This window comes from Cebidichthys violaceus, unplaced genomic scaffold, assembly GCF_023349555.1.
Source record: "Cebidichthys violaceus isolate CVI_PGR_0920_01 unplaced genomic scaffold, fCebVio1.0.p SCAF_24, whole genome shotgun sequence".
NCBI classification, from domain to species: Eukaryota; Metazoa; Chordata; class Actinopteri; order Perciformes; family Stichaeidae; genus Cebidichthys; species Cebidichthys violaceus.
This window is the reverse complement of record NW_027176417.1, coordinates 3,911,230-3,932,517: the sequence shown is the minus strand read 5'-3', so window position 1 is coordinate 3,932,517 and position 21,288 is coordinate 3,911,230. Positions and strand designations below refer to the sequence as shown.

The 21,288-nt window shown below is 42.8% G+C and overlaps 1 protein-coding gene across 2 annotated transcripts in view; it reads left to right on the top strand.

Moving 5' to 3' along the window:
* Positions 1-14,006, top strand: part of LOC137878852 (prospero homeobox protein 1-like) — a 34,156-nt gene extending 20,150 nt beyond the window's left edge. For both annotated transcript variants that reach the window (XM_068719293.1, XM_068719294.1), the window contains exon 7: positions 12,104-14,006. In XM_068719293.1, coding sequence (XP_068575394.1) covers positions 12,104-12,289 — 186 coding nt within the window. In that variant the 3' untranslated portion in view covers positions 12,290-14,006. The remainder of the gene's footprint in view (positions 1-12,103) is intronic.
* The last annotated feature ends 7,282 nt before the right edge of the window (positions 14,007-21,288 follow it).

Genomic DNA, 21,288 nt, shown 5'->3' with positions numbered 1-21,288 from the left:
CGGCTAAGTGGTTAGTCGATTGAATCAACACAAAATCCACAAAGAATCACACAAAAGCACCACTATTGTGTTTACCAGAGATAAGTCATTCAACATAAAGAAAGCGTTAAAAAATGACTAATTGACTTAAGAGATCTTAGTAGACAAAGACCAAAACGACAGGGCTTCCCTGTTAACAACCTCGGCCGACACGGACCTGAGAATAAATCGACCAAATTCAGAACGCGGTTAACCTGAACAGATCCAAATAAAGAGAGAATACCAACATCAGCAGCAGCACGAAAATACATTTGCATGTCCTGAGATGAACTAGAATCAATAGAGAGATAAAGATTTGTAGAACATACACTATGTATAATTGTATCAGTAAAGGACGCTTCTAAGGACTTCAGTAAAAGAACATGTGCGTCCTTTGTCCTAGAAAATGATGGTGTGTTTGCAAAGGTAGGTATAAATTTTCTTCCCGTACTATGTCCCCTTTCCTGCCTCCCTCCTTCTGTCCCTTCACCTCCCTCCTTCCATCCCTTCATCCTTTCGTCCGCCTGCCCTGAGGGAACATTACCGGCTAGGGACCCTCTCTCCCCCCCCTTCTCTCTCCCTCTCTCTCCCCCTCTGTCAAACTCAGAGGCGTGAAACTGGAACCCCGGCCGATTCAGCAAGTCTCCCGACACACACACACACACACACACACACACACACACACACACACACACACACACACACACACACACACAAGTCTTCTCCTTTTGCCAAATTTAGCATCATCAGAGTTCCACCTTGGTTTGTCCCCCATCACACCCACCTCAACTCCTCCCTCCTCTTTTTGCTCTTTCCTTGCTCCCTTTCCTTCCTTCCACCCTTCCTGCGGAATCTGTCCTCTGTCGATTGTTCTCTCCGTCACCTCCTCTCCTTATCCTCTTCTTCTTTAATCCCTCTTTCATTTAGCTTTGTCCTCTCCTTCCTCTCTGTCCCCTGCTGTCTTTTTCTTCTCCCTTCCTTTCCTTTCGCCCTTCACTCTATCCTCAACTCCCCTGACTTCCAACTCTTTTCCACTTCCCTCTCTCCAAAAACTCTCTTTCATCATTTTTTCCACTCTTCATCCGTCTCATCATCCTCTCATCTTTATGCCCCAACAGCTTTTATTTCTTCCATAAAAATCTGCCCTTTGTCAAATTACCTGCCAAAAGAAGGCCTTGCAAGGTTAAATAATTAGCATTTTTTATGTTTTTCTGGTCAAAACTTAATCTTTGTCAACATGGTGAAATAAGAAAGTGTTCTTAGGTTTGATCGGTTGAAAAAAAGCTTGTGTCATTAGTCGACGTACACGGCCAGCATTTTAAACAGTCATTGTAGATTACTGCCGTGGAAAGGTGAGTGTAATTCGTTGTGAGTTTGTGTGTGTGCTGTCTTCCAGAGTTGGCGTAAACAGGCCCCAGTAATTATAGCAGCTTCATTAATTACCTCCTCCTCCCCTCTCCAGCCACATTCTTTTAACTCCTCTTTCTTGTTTACCTCTCTCTCTCTCTCTCTCTCTCTCTCTCTCCATCCTTACTCTCTCCTCCTTCCCCTCCCGTCCCCCGTCTCTGAAACTATTTTGTCCTAATTGCAGCTCTGCCCACAAACTAATGAGGAAGGCAAAGAAAGGAAAGGAGGCTGGAGAATGGGAAAGGAAACGGGGAATACACTCATCTTCAATTAAAAAAAAAAGAGAGAAAACAAAAAGAGAGAGGGAGAGATTTTCTTTGCCAGGACACTCGGGGAAAGGTGTCAGCTTCTACCTTCTGCCAAGAGGAAGAGAAACGTTTCCTCTTTTTATTGACAACAGATTGACGAGTCTGCCAGCAGCATTGGGCATAGCACTCTTAACTTGTGTGTGTGTGTGTGTGTGTGTGTGTGTGTGTGTGTGTGTGTGTGTGTGTGTGTGTGTGTGTGTGAGAAAGTTTTGCTGCAATGTTTGAAGTACACCTCCAGTACACCGGGTTACTTAGACATGCCAGAGCACATGCACACTCTGCCGAACTACCACACACCGACTAAATATAATGTGGAAGAATAGTGTCCGAGAGTGTAGAAAGAGATGAAGTTGTCATATTTTGGTCTGTGTGTGTGTGTGTGTGTGTGTGTGTGTGTGTGTGTGTGTGTGTGTGTGTGTGTGCCGGCTGAGAAGGGACAATGAGACGTTTTTATGAAGCGTTCTAGAGGACATTCTCATCTTTCCAGTTCAAGGATCCTTGCTGGCTCTGTCAGCACCAAACGATGGCACAGCTGCGCCTCTCTCTCACACACACACACACACACACACACACACACACACACACACACACACACACACACACACACACACACACACACACACACACACACACATACTCACTTGTGTCCGTCTGAGATACCCTCCCTTGAAGGGTGGGTGTGGCTGCTACCAAAATCTGCCCTTTGACTTTGAACGGCACGCACACGCGCGCGCGCACACACACACACACACACACACACACACACACACACACACCTGGAGGCCACAGAGTGGTCACACACTCACATTTCAGGGCTATCTGGTTTCATAAGCTGTGCACTTTATGAAAGGCTAAACTTCTCGTGTCTTTCTCCGCCGTTTTAGATTCTTTGTCATCCTTTGTCTCTCCTTATTCATCTATTCACTCATCTTTTCCGCTTCCTCTTCATACGAGTCCATTGAAAAAGAGGCAGAGTTCGACTCTCAGTAATCGATTCTCAAAGTGGGCTTTCTGTCACATTCTCGCTTTGCACAGAAAACGCTCCGCAGCTTTAAATAAATGCCTTGGTGCTGAAGTGGCTGACAGACTGTTTTTCATCATTTTGTTATTAATCAATCAACACAAACCAACATATTAAAGATCCGTCTGTCTAAAGCCATTAGCCTTACGTATTTTCTCCTCGTGTCTCATCCGTCTTTCTGTTGTCCCCACCTTTTTATGTCTTCTATTTGTAACCTACCCAGAAGGCAAACACACACACACATTTACACATATTTCAAAGACTACACCTGTCCTCTCCTCCCTCTTTCTCCAACTCTGATCTCTCCTTCATTCTGAGCACAGAGCTTTGGGCAATTACCACATCTTACACACCAGGGTTCATGTGCTTTTTGAAGTGTTTTACAACCAGAGACACCAGCTTTTAATATCTTTAATTTGACTATTTCTATGCCAGGAATTAAATCCCCCCCCTGAAAAATATTAAACGAGGGTAAAAGACAAATCATTTGAATGAATCAAGGGAATCCGAATTAAGGGGTTCCTAAAAACAACCAGAGAAGAAATAATGACTTCTACTATAATTGTACAGTAAAAATAAATCCACTAGACCAGAGCTCGATTCAAAAAAGCATTTAAAAAAACGACTAATAGATGAAGAAATCTCAGTTGACTGAGGAGGGGGCATCCCTAGCGGACAGGCATACAAACCTTAAACCTTTGACACTTGAGAGTAGGTTTGGCATCGTACAACATACTGTTAGCTGCTGAAACACTTGGTTAAGATTAAGAAAAGATCAGGGTTTGCTGATATGTTAAGAGCAGCATTATATTCTTTAAAGTTTAACCAAGACGTCGATCTCTCCCTGACCTTAACCTCCAGCTCTGAATGGCCGAACCATACAAAGTTATTCATGCTTAGTTGCCAGGAGTATGAACATACATTTTTAGAAAACAAGGTTGAACACACACACACACACACACACACACACACACACACACACACACACACACACACACACACACACACACATAAGCCCATAATCTATGTGAACACACTCTTTGTTGCTGTCACTCAATGTCATTAAGCAAGTATGAGCGCCAAGTAACTAAGTCTTCCTCACTGTCTCTGCCTCTCTGTTGCTGCTTGACAGAGAGCAGTGTAGTTCAGACAATGCCACCTGCCAGTTTCTGTCACTATAATTATAGCTATCTGCTTGCAATGTGTGTGTGTGTGTCTTAGTATTCCAGTTGAGAAGAAGAAGGCATCATCTTTGTCACTGAGCCTGATTGGAGTCACGAGGGGGCGGTGTATGCGTGTGTGTGTGTCCGCGTGCATGAGTGCCTTGGTCTTCCTGTATGTGTGTGTACGTGTGTGTGTGTGAATATGAGTGTGTGTGTGTGTGTGTGTGTGTGTGTGTGTGTGTGTGTGTGCATGCAGTGATTCCCTTCCCCAGCTGTCTCCTTAGCTTTAACAATAGGCCTGGTAACAAAGACGTGGCCTTCAGCCTCCGTCATGTGATACTAGTGGTCTGCAGCCTCTCAGTCAGATGACCCAGGCTATTGTCCTCTATGGGTGACACACACTTGCACGCACACACACACACACACACACACACACACACACACACACACACACACACAAGGAAGCACAGAACACACACACACACACTAATCCAGGGAAGCACAGCACGTGTATGAACAGACACACTCAAACTGCAATGAGCGGAGATACGAAGACACACACAAGAAGAAGAAGAAACACACAGGCTCATGAGATAGTGAGAACAGACACACACACACACACACACACACAGACGCAATCTCAGGACGCAGACCCTTCCTCTCAGTCACATGCAGTCTGAACAAAGAGAAACTTTATTGCCATTGTCCTGGTGACAGTGAGATCAGTGACTGATTGACGAAAGCGCAGCAGAGAAAGGAAACATATTGCTGATGTCCTGGAGGAACCTCCAGTCTCCACTTTTACCTTTCATTTCACACTTTAAATGGCAGCTGGCCAAGGATGTATGATCCTGAGGCCATGATGGAGAGCTGGGGATTGTTTCTCTTAAATTTATGTTTCTTTAATTATACGTTTATCCTGCAAAAGCGCTGGATTTCCTGCTGCACTTTGGAACGGCTGCTATCTGCCTGGTGCAACTATGGGTGACTGTGTCAACGACTCTTAGAGCGGGTCACTGCAGGAACGCAGAGGAACACAACTGAACTCCCTGTTGGAAAAATGACACAAAAAGGAAAGGGTTCCCTGAACAACTTTTGAGGAAAGTCACGTGTCAAAGGCCAGAGGGCAAGTCCAACTCACAAGTTCTTTTGTTGGCCTCATTATTAAATATTCAAAGATGGTGGCCATGCTAGGCCTGCCTGTCAACAACCTATTTATTTTGATTTTGATGTTCCTCAGGACTTGAATGAGTAAAGTTGAGTCAAGTCCTCTTGAGTCTGCAGCTCAGCCCTGCACCACAGTTGCGCATGAAAAAGCAAACCACTTATAAAGTCTGTCTCACTAACATTATCAGATATCGTGGGTGGAAGCAGGAGAGGAAAAAGAAGCTGTTGCTGAAGGAGCCGATAGATAGAAAGAGGAGAACACAAACGCATGCAGGAGGCGGGGTGTCATTTCAAACCAAAACAACACTGTTTTGGACACAAATTAAGGAGTGTTCTTTTAATATATGAATCTGTGTTAGCGGGAGGCCAGCTCTAACATGCTCCGTCTGCTGTCCTAAATAAATAAAGATTTAAATCGGATCAGAATGCAAATAGAGATGGAAAATTCCACATGAGGTGTTCAGTCACTGAGAGCGACCAGAGCAGATAAGTACCGTAGAAGAGATTCCTTCTTAATTTATTTGATCACTCAAACAATCACGTCAATATCCACAAATGAGAAAACAATAATGACTTAAAAATACCAAAGTATGAATTTCTGAAGGAGAAATGATGAAAAGAAAAAGATAAAGAGTGAAAGGACTCTCTACTCTGGAAGTGTGTGTGTGTGTGTGTGTGTGTGTGTGTGTGTGTGTGTCGTCGTATTTTCCTGTCAGGGTTTGTGTGTGTGACGAAAGCCAGACCTGATAGCAGGGAAAGAGAGGCAGAGTGAGAGGGAAGAGGAGGAAAAAGGAAGCAGATGCTGGTGTGTTGGCACAAAAATGACCTGTCCCCACACACACACACACACACACACACACTCACACACACGAAAAAGGAGCAGTTGTCTCGATGATAGAAAAATACTACTAACCAACAGTAAAGTGGACCTCAAGACCAGAGCGAATAAACAGCAACACACAAGTGCCACGGTGTGTGTGTGTGTGTGTGTGTGTGTGTGTGTGTGTGTGTGTGTCTGAAAATTGAAAAGAGCAACATCTTGCAACCAAAGATGGTTTGAAAGGGACAAGTGAGCTGAAAAATCGCTTAACAACACACTAAACCAGTGTGCACACACACTTGAGCAAACATTGTCAACGTCTCCGATGTTAATGGAGGGAGGTAGAAGAGAAGGAACAACACACACACAGCCTTTCTGTTTGTACACCTTGAGAATCAAACATATGGTGTTTGTACAATGATTTCTTAAGAGCCTACTGTGTGTGTGTGTGTGTGTGTGTGTGTGTGTGTGTGTGTGTGTGTGTGCGCGCGTCTGTTTCCTTTCGTGCAAGACAGCGAGGTGACAGTGAGGACGGAAAGGAAACAGAGTGGAAAAGCAGGTGGAAAGCCGCAGGGAGAGGTGACTAGGTAGAGTCAACTGGGGACACACAGCCCAGACGTCTCCATCAGTCAATCATGTTGAGAAAAGGCATTTATCCTTAAGGAGACAGAGGAGTGGCTTATATTCACAAGACGGGAGAGGAGGGGAGGAGGATAAATAAGAGAAGGTGAGTAACTGTGATGGTAGAAAAGAAGGGAAGGTGAAGAAGAGGTGGCTGATAGACGTGAAGGAAGAAGAAGATTTAAGGGTGCAAAGAAGGGAAAGGAGGGGATAAAGTCTGACTATAAAACATGCCGCTTCATACCGAGCTTATCAACAACAAATATAATTTACTGCCAATATTAATCCATGACTCTGGTTACGTCACACTGGAAACACTTCTTCATTTGATCAAGTTACAGAGTCGTAAATTCATAGCTTCCTTAAAACAAGGAAAAAAACTGCCAGGGTTTTGAAATTTCAATAAAAAAAACTTGACATATTTTGCGTCACTATTTTGATACTTGGGTGATTTCACTTTTAGAAATGTTGGTACAGACATCTGTATCATCTATAGATGATGATTAGCATCACAAACTATTCTTCTTACGTGTGAGCAGACAGTTGAGGATACTCTGGATGAAAAGTATTTTCTGGGTGATGACGGTTGATGTTCCACATGTAACTTAAGTCTGTGTTAAGTTTTATTCTATTTCGGATGTGTTAAAATAGGGCAGTGTATTCATAAAGAAGCAACCTACTTAGAAAGGGCTCTCCTGTATTCTAAAAATACGTTTTAGTGCAACACTGCCCTTTTGTGCTCCTGGTCTGCACTGTAAGAAATGACTAAATTAGCAAAGCAGACGTCACTGTTGCTAAGTGCTCACCGCTGTGCTGTTTCAGGTTAAATAGTGATGGTTTGAGTTTCTGCAGGCGGCGCTCTTTTGTGTTTTCATTGCTTCCTCTGTTTAGTGCACACAAGCAGCAAGGAGCAAAACTTTTAACTTTTTAAACAGTAAACTCTGTTAAATCACTACTTGTAAGCAAAATACAGCAGTTAAGCATATTTATATTCATTAAATTAAATCGTGTTATGGTATTTGTGGTTCAATACATTAAAAACAGTTTTTTTGTTGTCAAAACTGAAATTGTCCACATTTGCGAGAAGCTTCCTGTTTTGAGATAAATGCGTCTTTATGTTTGTTCTTTATACACTTTGATGAAATGTGCCATCACTTTCCACCCGTAATAAAACAAAGGCTTAACATTGCTAACATGCAACTGAGACAGCTGCAGCAAACACACACATTTGACAACAGCAACACAGTGGAACAAGCAGTAAAAGTGTCTTAATGCTGGTGACATTTCTTTAAAGCAGCAAACGCTTCTGTTCCCACATTGACAACTTTTCAAATATCTTAAAGTGAGCGTAATGAATTTGTGTGTGAAGCATAATAAGCACTCAGTAAGTTTGTGATTTCTCATACGACTACATTTCCAAGAAGAGATGAGGGACAGAGGAGCCAACGAGGAGGACGATGAAGGGAAAGAGTGAGGATGAGAGAAAAGGGAAGGAGATGAGGAGAAAAGAGGGAGGGAGGGAGGGCGTCCCAGTAGGCCTCTTTGTTGGGCAGCGATGTAGAAATTTACAGGCTCTTGTCCTTCTGCGCATGTGTGTGTGTGTGTGTGTGTGTGTGTGCGCGTGCGTGCATGTGTGTGTGTGCGTGTGTGAGGAGAAAGTAATTGAGCCTCCCTTCATCCAATATTTACCCAACAAACCGGAGCAATCATGCGAATTATGTTTACTGGGAACCAAGTGTCTTTCTTCCTCTTTATCTTTCTTTCTCTTTCCCACTTTCCCCATTCCTCGCTCTCTCTCTCTCTCTCCTGGCAACTAGACACCATATCAAGATCCAAGCCAGGAGAAAATGACACACACACACACACACACACACACACACACACACACACACACACACACACACACACACACACACACACACACACACACACACACACACACACACGGGGGAAACAGGCCCATCTGTATTGATGATGGCCTAATTTAGATCTCTTTATTGGACTGATTTACGATAGCCAGACAAATCTGGGCATCTGGACCCAAGTGTGTGTCTGTATGTGTGTTTGTGTCTTTGTCCAGTCGAGCTGATACCCAACCGGACACACAATATCCTCCCTGCTTCATTTCGTTTGTGTTTTCCCTACCTCTTTGTGGATCAGCGGTCTCGTTTCAGCACTCTGAGTCCTTTACGCTGCTGCAGCGATATGACGCACGGCCTCCTGAAACATTGGAAAAACACGGCGATCATCACGCTGAACAAGGCAGTGCCAGCGCTGCAACACAAAAACACTCCGGGGATCCTCTAGGACAAGGTCACTGAATCTCTTACTGTCCTACTGTGCGTGGAGGTTTTCGTTTCACAGCTCTCGCGATTGATATCTTAATAGCAAAAAAACAGAGAGACGAGCATATAGCAAAAGCAGTCGAGGGGATGTCGCTAAGGCCTTGGATGTTAGTGTTTCACCGAGTTTACACTACGAAGTGAAGAACACTCACATCAGCAATGGAAAAAATAAGAAAAGGAGTGGATTTGTCTTCTATTTCAAAGCCTGAAAACATTCCATTTGCTTATCAATTACTCACCCCCGAGTTTCTTTGAATTCTTGAAAAAAGTTTAGTTTTTCTCTCATTCCCCCAGAGAATGAAAAAAAGGAGAAAAGTCTTGATAAATTTAAGTTTTAAGCGTTTTAAATCGTCAGGTATCAGTGAAGATGCATGTTTGGGAAGTAGTGAGCACGACTTTGGGTTATGCTGCACGAGGTGTGTGAGAGTTTGTAAACAGAGGTTTTAAAATAGTTTTGCTGCAAATTTACTTCAATTCATCAAGACTTTTTTTTTCCAGATTCTTCTCTAGTCGTTGAGGCATGTGAGAAAAATCAAGTTTTCTTCAAGAATTCAAGGTAACAGGAAGTGAGCGATTGATAAAGAAATGATCGTTTTATGGGTAAAGTATTTCTTTAAGATGAGAGCACATTTGAACAACTAAAGGATGAAGGGAAGTAATTCAGGAGGGAGAGGACGCCTCAAAGGCACATTCATCTTCAGGATCAAACACAGGTTTGAACTGTTATTTGTCCCAGTGGGAAAATTCACAGAAACGATTAACAACAGCAGCTTGACTTTGGGGCTTTCTGTATTTTTGTTCAGAGGTAAAACAAGAAGGTTTAAAATGTTACGGCACTTGCTGAGGTTTAATGATCCAACATTCCCATCTCTAATAATAAGATTGTACTCACCAAGTTAATGGCTGAGATCTCAAACGCAGCAGCAGCATCACTAAAAAGAAGAAAAACAAGCAGTCAGACGATCTTGTTTGTTGAAAACATTCATCACAGTTTGTGGACCGAATCCCTGCTTCGACTTCGACCTATCGTACTTGCAACAAGGGATCATCACTGACATTTAAAAGCACTCAAGTTTAGTTTCAACTCCAAATAAAGCGGATTCGATGATCGGGCATGTTTACAACCGTCTCGCCCCTCTTTGGCTTTTTATAGCGATTACTCCGGTGGAATAACAGCCGAAAATACTAAAATATGAGCAGCACTTTTCAGTGTAAAATCTACCATGTATCTCCTGTAAAGTTAAATCTTTGGTGTGTGTGTGTGTTTAAGAAAGTGTGTGTGTGTGTGTGTGTGTGTGTGTGTGTGTGTGTGTGTGTGTACAGTAGTGTCTATAGCAAGACAGTGACAGAGGGCCTCATTGAAATAACTGTGGTCTCAAGGGGCCGGCTAAAAAGAGAGAGAGGGTAGGTGAGGGGAGACAGAGTATATGAGAGTCCAGGGAATCATTTAGGCTGTGTGTGTGTGTGTGTGTGTGTGTGTGTGTGTGTGTGTGTGTGCGTGTGTGTGTGAGGGGTGATTCATCCGTTCTGGTGGCGGCTAACCTTGGCTTGTCCTGCCACGCGTGACGGGGTTACACCCAGACGGCACTCTGTCGTCCTCTAGGTGTGTGTGTGTGTGTGTGTGTGTGTGTGTGTGTGTGTGTGTGTGTGTGTGAGAGAGAGTTTGTTGGGGTTTATAGGAGCATGCACCTCGTCTGGAAGAGTCAGCCTCCTCTGTGTGTGTGTGTGTGTGTGTGTGTGTGTGTGTGTGTGTGTGTGTGTGTGTGTGTGTGTGTGAGAGAGTTTGTTGGGGTTTATAGGAGCATGCACCTCGTCTGGAAGAGTCAGCCTCCTCTGTGTGTGTGTGTGTGTGTGTGTGTGTGTGCATCTGCATGCAAGAAAAAGAGACAAAGAAGAAGAAAAAAGAGAGAGAGGGGGAGAGCGAGGTTGTTTAGTGTCTTTGTATGATCTTGCCCCCGGGAGAAAGGGCAGAAAAAAGAATGAAAAATGTGTGTGCGCCATTGTTCAGCTGTCAAACACACAGCATTAAAACCCACACACACAAACACACAAAAAGCCTTGTGATGACAGTATATTTATGCCTGCATGTGGAAAGGACAATTGGATCCCTGCAATCCCTTCGTTCTTGTTTAAACTCAGTAACCCCCCCCCCCCCCCCCCCCACACACACACACACACACACACACACACACACACACACACACACACACACACACACACACACACACAGTGACAGATCACAGACAACTGTTCACCTGCCATTGTCAAGGACTGAGTGTGTCATATGTCATTACATGCGTGAGCCTGCATGTGCATAAGGAACTCTTGACACCACACACACCACACACACACACACACACACACACACACACACACACACACACACACACACACACACACACACACACACACACACACACACACACACACACACACACACAGCTGGGGGCTTTTAAGAAAGGGGAAGTACTTTTAGAGGAAGTTGACAGCTGAGGAAGAACTTGGTACAGGAATAGGAATACACCGTATGGACACCTGAAACACACACACACACACACACACACACACACACACACACACACACACTTAACCAAAGCCTTGATCGGTTTCAGTCACAGAATGACTTTTCTAAAAGCAATCCGTCTATATTTGAAGATGTCAACTGTGATTTTACACACGAGGACGTATTTTGACAGAATTAGGGCTGTTGACTATTCAAACGATTTTGGTGACCATCATTTGATTTAATCGATTGTGAAGAAACAAAGAAGCACCACTTTAAAATCAGATCAGATATGTCATCACAAGTCATTCAGCATGAAAAAGCATTAAAAAATGACTAAAGAAACTTAATCGACAAGATCAAAACCACCATTTAGTCGACTGATCGACTTTTGTCTTTGAATGGTTGTGGCACACATGAAAAGGCCTAAGAGCCCCTGTCCACAAAGGTTAATGTACTTATAGTGTTGAGCGTCATTGTGTCTTAATAAATAGCTGCAGATTACTGTGCATGCTTTTGGAATGAGACGCTCTACAATCAACAAACATATACAACCTCATAGAGAAGTAACAGTTCAGATTTTTTTTGCATAAATACGATATTGTAGCTTTAAATTCAGGACAAGAAAGAGGAAGGTGATTGAAGGGAAGTTGCTCTTCAGTTCAGACAATCAAAGTGGATATTTAACTCATGATTTCCTCTTTATCTCCTTTCCCTTTTCACCCCTCAGGTCCCTGAACGATTTCTGGAGATTTCCCAGGTGACTCTTCGCGAATTCTTCAACGCCATCGTGGCTGGAAAGGACGCAGACCCGTCCTGGAAGAAGGCCATCTACAAGGTGATCTGCAAACTGGACAGCGACGTCCCTGATGTGTTCAAATCCCCCAACTGTCTACAAGAACTCCTCCACGACTGACTGGGGCGAGGAAGGAAACACGGCGAGCAGGACAAACCTCCAAGGGCCGAGAGAAGACCGGAAGAGAGAGCGACTTAGACCGGTCTTCAGAAATAAAGACGTTCAGAACGCGATGCAGAGACTTGAAGTGGTTCTACTTGGAGGCTTCTGGAGAGGTTTGTTGATGGTTGTTTTTGGTCAGCACAACTTTTAAAAGACAAAACTGCCCTCAAAATGTTTTATAAAGAAAAAAAAATCCCTCCTGAATGAGGCAGAGGGCTCCAACTCAGAGTCAAATGGTGAGACTTTTATAAATTAAAGCAAAAACAATGAGAATTGAACGTCCTTGCACTTACAGAAAAGCTCCTCCGTCTTCTCTTTCTCCTCCGCCTCGTCCAAGCTCGCTCTTCATCCTTCTTTGGAGGAGAGCAGAGATGAGGAAGATGATGGATCAATCCTCAGCCCGTGACTTGGGGTCGGGAGCGAACTAAAAATAAAGATGATAATATATATAAAATCTTTTTATTGTGGATGTTTTTAAGTTACATGGACATTTTTTGAAGAAAAAAAAAAAGTGATGTTTCTGTATTTTTTCTCCTTTGTATAAGCTTACTCTTCTATGAACCCTCAGTCACTCGCATAGACACACATGCACACACAAACACAAACACACACTTACACACGTCTTGAGTAGGAAAGCACAGTAGCATTCCCAAATCCTCACCTGAACCCAGACAAACTGGACATAAATAAACTTAGTTGTTGTTTATTTCCCTTCTTTTGTCCCCTCCTCTTTTTACTCCACCTCTTCTTCCTGTACTGAGACTTACTGGGTGTTTGTTTTGACTGTGTGGCTCTCCCTGCCCCACCCTTCCCTGGCCGCCCCTCTTGGCTCATGTTGCATTCAGGCACCCAGAGCATCGAAAACATGCATTTCATTATTTTTTCAGTCCACGACAAACTATATCTTGTCCAATTAAACTATTATTTATAGTGTTTTCAATATATAGCCCTGATGCTGGATACATTTAGGACACAGCACTGATGACATGTTACTGTTATAACAAGTTTGGCATTTTTTTTATATATTTTGTGTTGGATGCTTCATTTGTCCATTTTGTTTCTCAGAACATCTAATCTAAAAATCACATTTACATCAATTTGTGATTTCAGTGTTGCTGCAAAGTGGATTTACTGTTTTGTAAATCTTTGTTGGAATGAATCATGAATAATAGGAACCAAACTATTAATTCCAGTTTCGTGTGCTGCACATCATTCCCACACGATGCAAACACAAAAATCATTCTCCGCGGTGCTAACCGCTCTTTTGCATGCTGACTGAGGATTTTAACACTTAAACACAGGCGACTCACGGTGGTACAATCAGCCGTTCTTCAAATTGAGTTCATAAAATCAGAGACGTCAAAATGTCATTATAAAAACAGATTTTCCTCTTTGCTCTGGGGGGCCAGGAGGAGCAGCTGCACCGGCCGGGTCATGTGTGAAGTGTTTAAGGTTTTAACAGCAGAAAAAAAGACATAGGACAAAATGCTGATATTTGTAGCTTGTATAGATGTAACAATTACTCTGATATTGTTATTATTTATAATTGAAATAATTATTCCTATTAATGTTATTCTGATGATGATTATTATTAATGCTTGCTACAGATTTGACCAGTGGTTTTACTTATTGTTTATCCATCACACTGCAACATGAAATAAATTATTCTTTGAAAAAAAAAAAAAAAGAAGTGTGTGATTGTGCGTTTCTGTTCGCCGTGCGCTCAGCGGAGGTGTGGAGGCCGCTGACCTGCCCACACACACACAAAATCGCCTTCAACCCGAGCGGTAACTAGGCAACATGATGGCCACTTTAACTCCCTCGCTCGGTCTCCCTCTCTCTGGGTTGTGTATAGGGGACATGTGATCCCTTGTTGTTGCTGATGAATTGAAAAGAGGAGCGCTGTGTGATTATTGTCAGCACAAAAGCCTCAAAAAGCTGCTGACGCCTAGATTAGCCAGTACAAAGATGCAGGGACACACACACACACACAAAAAGACATAGGTGCAGACTCACACTCGTACACACACACACACACACACACAAAGGCACAGGGACAAGGCCCGTCTGCCCTCGTTGCCCTACCATCCTTCTCCCTCCTCTACATGTCCTCTGCTCATCTCTCTCACCCCGTCCTCAACTTTTTTCCTCTCCTGTCTCCTCTCCACCTCGCCTCCTTTCTCGTAGGTTTTATTTCTGTCCTCCTCTCACACCACTTACCTCTCTAACACTCACAAACACACACACACACACCATGCCCTCTGTGTGTTGGCGCCCAATGCTAACTGGCATCACACAATGCCAACCACCATCACCAGCATGAGATAAAGTGCCAGCACTCAATGTCTCTCTTTTTTCTCCCCTCTCTCTCTCTCTCTCTCTCTCTCTCTCTCTCTCTCTCTCTCTCTCTCTCTCTCTCTCTCTCTCTCTCTCTCTCTCTCTCTCACATACAGGAGATGGCAGCAATGTGTGTATTAGACATCTCTACACAGCATTGATATGTAATAATGCACGATAAAAGCACAACTATGTAAAGTCACGGCCCCTGTAATTATCCAGTTTACAAAAAGCATTGAAAAAAAGAGTCCACAGCAATTTTGTTGTGGACAAAATCCACCAAAACGATGGATTAGGGTCTCCGATACACTGAGAGGAAGTTTTGAAATTGGTATCGAGTAAGTTGGATTCTGAACATTTTCTGTCTCTTGCAAGTGAGACGCTACATCGCTGGAGTGCCTCTTTAAGTCATTTAGGAAGTCTCTAATACTGCAGGTAGAGAATAACAATCAAACGCTAACGGTCTATAAAGTTACTCTCTAAATGCTTTGAGGAAAACAAAAGGGAGAATCATGATCATCTAGTGCAGCTAGCTTACACTGCCAAAGCTTTTCACTAGAACAGGAGGGGCTGAACAGGAGGTGGGGTCACTCGTTGCTCTATATGATCACACACACACACACACACACACACACACACACACACACACGCCGTCTGCCTGTGAAAGCACATCTGAGCAGCGCAACAATAAAACAGCTGTGTTTGTGTTGGCCTGCTGATTGTTTCATTCTCAATCACCTCGTCATATGCACAAACACACTTACGCAGACACAAACACACTTATTGTCCGCCGAGATGGCATTGACAGTGATACATCTTGGGTAATGGCCGCTATTATTATGGAGTAGGGAGAGAGTTTATTATAGAGGAGAATCTCTCCTCGACATAATCCTAATAGCTGTAACTGTCTTCTCCGCGTCGACTGCTGCTAAATTGGACTGTGGCGCGTGTGAATGTGTGTGTGAGAGAGGGAGATGGCAGTGGAGGTATTCACATCCACTGCCATATTGGTAGAAAAAGGCAATGGCCCAGGATGAGGCAGAAGTTTATGTCTGTAGCTACAACAATGACAATAATCGCAAAAACAGCCCGACTTCACTGTCGTAATTGCTACCTCATTACCGAAGACTACATTTTAAAAATATTACTTGGCTGATTGGTTTTCATAATGTTTATGTCTTTTTGCTGTTGTTCTCCTGGTATTTTTGTGTGCAAGATGCACTACAACCAAGCATACATTATGTTGATGAAGATGACCCTCGCCTTTGCAACTTCACATATAATAGATTAAGAGTTTGAGAGTGCATGAAGAAGAAAACAGAGACAGGCAAACAACTCAACAAACGACTGACGACAGTGAAAAGAAGAGAAGCATTATTGATCATGAGGGTCGAGAGAACGCGTCTGTTCCCGTGTGAGACAACATTCCTCTCTTGCTTCGTCTTGTGTGAAATCTACTACTTCGATCTGCATGTTTGAATTCTTCCTCTGTCTGTTTTACATCACGACAAAACAAATAAAGTCCAAAAATTGAAATCCAAAACTACTGGAAGCACATATTTCATTATTGACACGATGTTTCTCTTGTTTCGCACATCTTAATTATGTCGTGTTGTTTGGCGGTTGTAAACTGGGGGCGACTGTGGCTCAGTGGAGAGCAGGTTCAATCCCCGGCTCCAGTCACATGACAACGTGTCCTTGAGCAAGACGCTTAACCCCAGATTGCTCCCGTAGCTGTGCCTACGGTGTGATAGAATCTGAATTGTAAGTCGCTTTGGATAAAAGTGTCTGCCAAATGACGGTAATGTAATGTAATGTAAACTCATTAGCAACTTGACATTAGACTTATTTTATAGAAGCAAAGGTTTCGGTACCGTCTAGTGGAGCTCAAACTACCATCAACAGAAACGTTTCATTTGGATTCATCTTTTAAAACAGTTTTTGAGCCAAATGTTCTTTTACCTTTAGTGATAGTTCATGAAAAGTCTGCTGGTTCTGGACTGGTGGCAAAACAAGCATTTCAGTATCATTAACTTAATTAATGTAATTTTCCACTACTTTACAGAAACAACTGGATGAATCGCTACTGAAGCTGATTGTTAGCTGCAGTTTGCTGGCTACTGGACTTTGAGAGTGAATTATAAGCATGGAAAACATGTAGGATGTGCATCATCATCAAATAGCTGTAAATAAAGGTATGCAGTTGAAACTTCCAGGAGATAAGTGCATTTCTTTGTCTAGACTTTCTTTCTGCTGCACGATAGCACAATTCATAATTCTGTCTCTCATCGCTGTTTGATATCAGTTTCATTGTGTTTTCCAGCTGTGTCAGTAGAACCTCAGACTGACCTGAACTCGGGTCTAATTATCACTAATTTTAACACATCAACTTTTACACATCATTCAAATAAACGACTGATTGAATCGGACCATCGCTGGCTGCAACGATCACTGCTAGCTTGTTGAACAGACTTTAATCAGCCAGCGCTGCAGGTTTATTTGCATCAGTTCTTTAAGATGGCACCCAGGTGGATGAAGCTAATTGTTGTTTGGAGCAGCTGCCCCGACAGCGTTTTCACTTCCTTCTCACAGCACGCTCTGCATCCCTTCGTTTCTCCATCAGGTCATGCTCCCATTCCACCTATTTCATTCTCTTATACAGTAAATCCTTCATTTCTCAGCCATAAAGACAACTATCTATCCTTCCATCAATCTCTATGTGTCATAAAGTTATGCATCTGTTCTTCAGTTTTAACAATCATCTATCCATCCATTCAGTCATACTATTTTTCCTCTTTATAATGCATGTATCATCCATCCATCTATCCTTAAGTCAAAGTATCCATCCTTTCATCTTCTTTTCTCCCTGCCTCCTAACTGATATCAATTTCCTCCTCCCTCCATCCCTCCTTCCATCAGCGGTCTGTTCGCTAATCAAACACCATCTGTCCTTCCATCCCCAACCTGTCAGGAACAGCTGCCAGCCGCTCTCTTAACAACACTTTTAACAACCCTGCCGCATCTTCCCCGGCCCGCCGCCCGCCGCCACCACCGGGCGGACGTCTCCGATGAGGGCCGCCGCCTCCTTTACGGGCACACGCCCACACGACAGACACATGTGTGATCAGCGGCGTACAGAAGCATGCATGCGTGGCCTATCAGAGCGGACGAGGTGAGCAGGGTGTGAGAGTCGCAAAGGAGAGGAGACACTGTGCAGGAGAACAGAAGAGAACAAAAGGAAAGGTGGTTTTGGAAGACAGCAAGAAAACAGGTAAAAGTTAAAAAAAAAAACTTCTGCTGGCCTCGGGTTGAACCGAAGTAGCACCGTCAGGAACCAACAAAGAAAATGAAATCATTCCAGAGAAAGAGGAATAACGAGCTAGCAGAAGGTATAAACCAAGAGATAAAACAAAGGAGAGATGGCGCTCGGTAAACGAGTAGAAGTCTAAATAGTAATCAAGGGAAGAATCAGCCGCCTGCTCAAAAAAAGGGTTTAGAGCTAATGGTGGAGAGTAAAAGCTCCCAACACAAACACACAAGTACTGTACAATCAACACACACACACACACACACACACACACACACACACACACACACACACACACACAATCAGAAGAATACAATCACCTTAAACTCACTCACACATGAGAGATTCCTCACACATTTAATACAATCATCCCTCACAGACACGCATCACAAATATAATCACTTACCAGTGCACGTTCACACACACATATTAAATACAGTCATCACACACACACACACACACACACACACACACACACACACACGCACAGAGTCGCTGCGCAAACTGCACTGCTGTTGTCGCGAACATGCCAAGACATTTTCAAGTGTTATATCCTGAGGAACTTCCCCAACCAATCATTGGCACATGGGCCAGATGTTCACTGGTGCTTCAATGCAATGTTCTCCTGGCAAACACACACACACACACACACACACACACACACACACACACACACACACACACACACACACACACACACAGTGCAACACTGGCTGGCATCTTTGTCTCTCTCTCCCTTTACGCATATGAGCATTTGATATGAGACTGAAACGCCAAGACTGCACTTTTTCATCACACAAAGGGGAAGGACAAGGGGTGAGAAGGGGAGAAAGAAATAAAGGAGGCAACGAAAGAATAGAGAAGCCAGAGACAAAATGGAAAAGAGTGGAGGTAAAAGACGGCAACACAGGAGCCAAGAGGCCAATGGCACTAGAGCAGAAAAGAAAGAGACTGCATGTGATAGAGACAAATGGCCTAACATCACATAATTAGTAAAAGCAGCGGCAGTGGAGCATCCAAGTGCCTCACCATGCCACCTAGTGGGAGAGTTTACATCCAGCTTGAAGTGTGTTAATGGCTGTAAAGCATCTCCTTCTCTGTTCTGTTTTGAATTAGTTTGTTGCAGCAGATAAAAAGATGTCCCTACATGCTTGTCACATGATGCAGAGTCGGTGACATACAGAAGGTGCTTTTGTTAGAATCGAGCGGCAACCTCCAGTTCTGAAAAGTGAAGCCAATGCTGAAGTTCCTTAAAGCTGCATTCTCTCTAGTGTCCATCAGGGGGCGACTCCTCTGGTTCTATAGAAGTCTGTGAGAAGATGACTCTACTTCTCTCTTAATTTATTCCCTCAGTAAACATTGTAAACATGAGTTTATGGTCTCAATCTCTAGTTTCAAGTCTTCTTCAATACAGCATGATGTTTATTTAGCAAATTATGATCCATTTAGAGTCAAACAGACCATGAATAAGGATATGAAGGGCGAGGCTACCTTGTGATTGACAGGTCGCTGCCACGCCGTCCGGTGTGGGAGTCATCTGTGTTTTAACCCTTTCACAGTTTTCAGTTCACTTAGCTCCACCCTCTGTAGACAATGTAGACACGACGATATCCATTTGTAGAGAGTATGTCGTTCAACTTGATTCTCCAAACTCACACTTTTGCATTTACAGAATATAAACTGAATTACCAAAGAAATTCAGTTTATATTAGCTGAAGAAAATTGGTCAGACATTACCAATGAATCCTGGTTTAATTTAATGAACAAAAGTCCCTGCCAACTACAAAAAAAGAGATGAGAATGGTTTTATTCAAAGCTTCCTGTTTCTCTTTCCTACAAAGAGCTCATTCATTGAAAAATTATGTTTTGAGGACACCGGCATCTTTTGTTGCAGTCAATGCTTTTCAATTAATGCTACCTGAGAAGCTTTGCTCAATAGGCGTACAAAGTCATTAAAACAATGTCAAACACCAAAGCAGTGACAATAGCTGAAATATTACTCGCCAGTTTAAGATGACTCTTTAGTGAGAGGCTACAAAGATGCAATTATAGGCACGGATGTAGATTTTAGACAGTATCTGGTGTCATAAAACTTTGGTAGCCCGTGCATTAACGACTAAAATCAAAGCTTTCAAACTTGCATTCATCAAAAGGACACCCTGTGATGGTAGAACTCAACCAGCGGAGAGAGGAGACTTCTGGTGTGGAGATCAATACAGCCTCACACAGGGCGGATACAGGGGGCTCACACACACATTCATGCATGCTTGTAGATGTACACACTTTCAACATTTGCTTGGACACACATACACTTGGGGGAGTGTGTCGGCCACGTGTCTCATGTCCGATAAGGGCATTTAGTCCGTCAATAAGAGCCTTTTAAGAATAACAGGGGTTCTATCAAGTGACACACAGACCGTACACTCATCTGTGCGCACACACACACACACACACACACACACACACACACACACACACACACACGGACTAACTTCCCCTCTCACTTTGTCCTTTAACCAGACAAAAATGGAGTGCAGCCCGGGGCCGTTCCATTTTAATCCACATCACCTACCCCTCCTGACACCGCTCCGACTCACACGTTTCCTCCTCTCTTTGTCTCTCATCTTTCTTACTTTGTATTTCATCCTCTCCACTTTTCATGTGTTACTGTCTTTTGTGTTTAATATAATGCATTATAAACATAGTTAAACTGTTTATAGAACTGTAATTATAGTTATAAGCACATTATAAAGCATTTCATAATGACTTCAAGTAGCATAATACTTCATAATCTCTGTTCACTCACTGAGTGAGGATCATTGTGTTTTATAAGTCTTTTTTGATTGCATTATAATCACTGTTATAATGCATTATAACGTGATTATAAGATCAGTAAAATTACCACATTTTGTGTTTTTTGCAGATTTGGTGATTTCACTGAAATATTAACCACTTAGAGTAACAATCAAATTATACATAACAGTGATTATAATCCATTATAAAAACATTATAATGTATAATAACGGCAAATATGTCAGTGAGTGACCAGCAATTCTTTTTATATTAGATCTTGCAATTAATTAGAAAATGCTCTGTGTTATGATTATAGTTATCAAGCATTATGAATATGTATGAGTGCTTATATCTTTAATTATACAGGACCATAAGCATATTATAACACATTTATACATGAGTCTGTAATGCTTTATAGACATGAACTTCATAAAAAGTGTCAGATTCCACGGAGGAGTTTTGTTGATAGGTCTGATTTTATTCATTTCTATATTTGTTGAATATGTTTAGCTTATTAAGA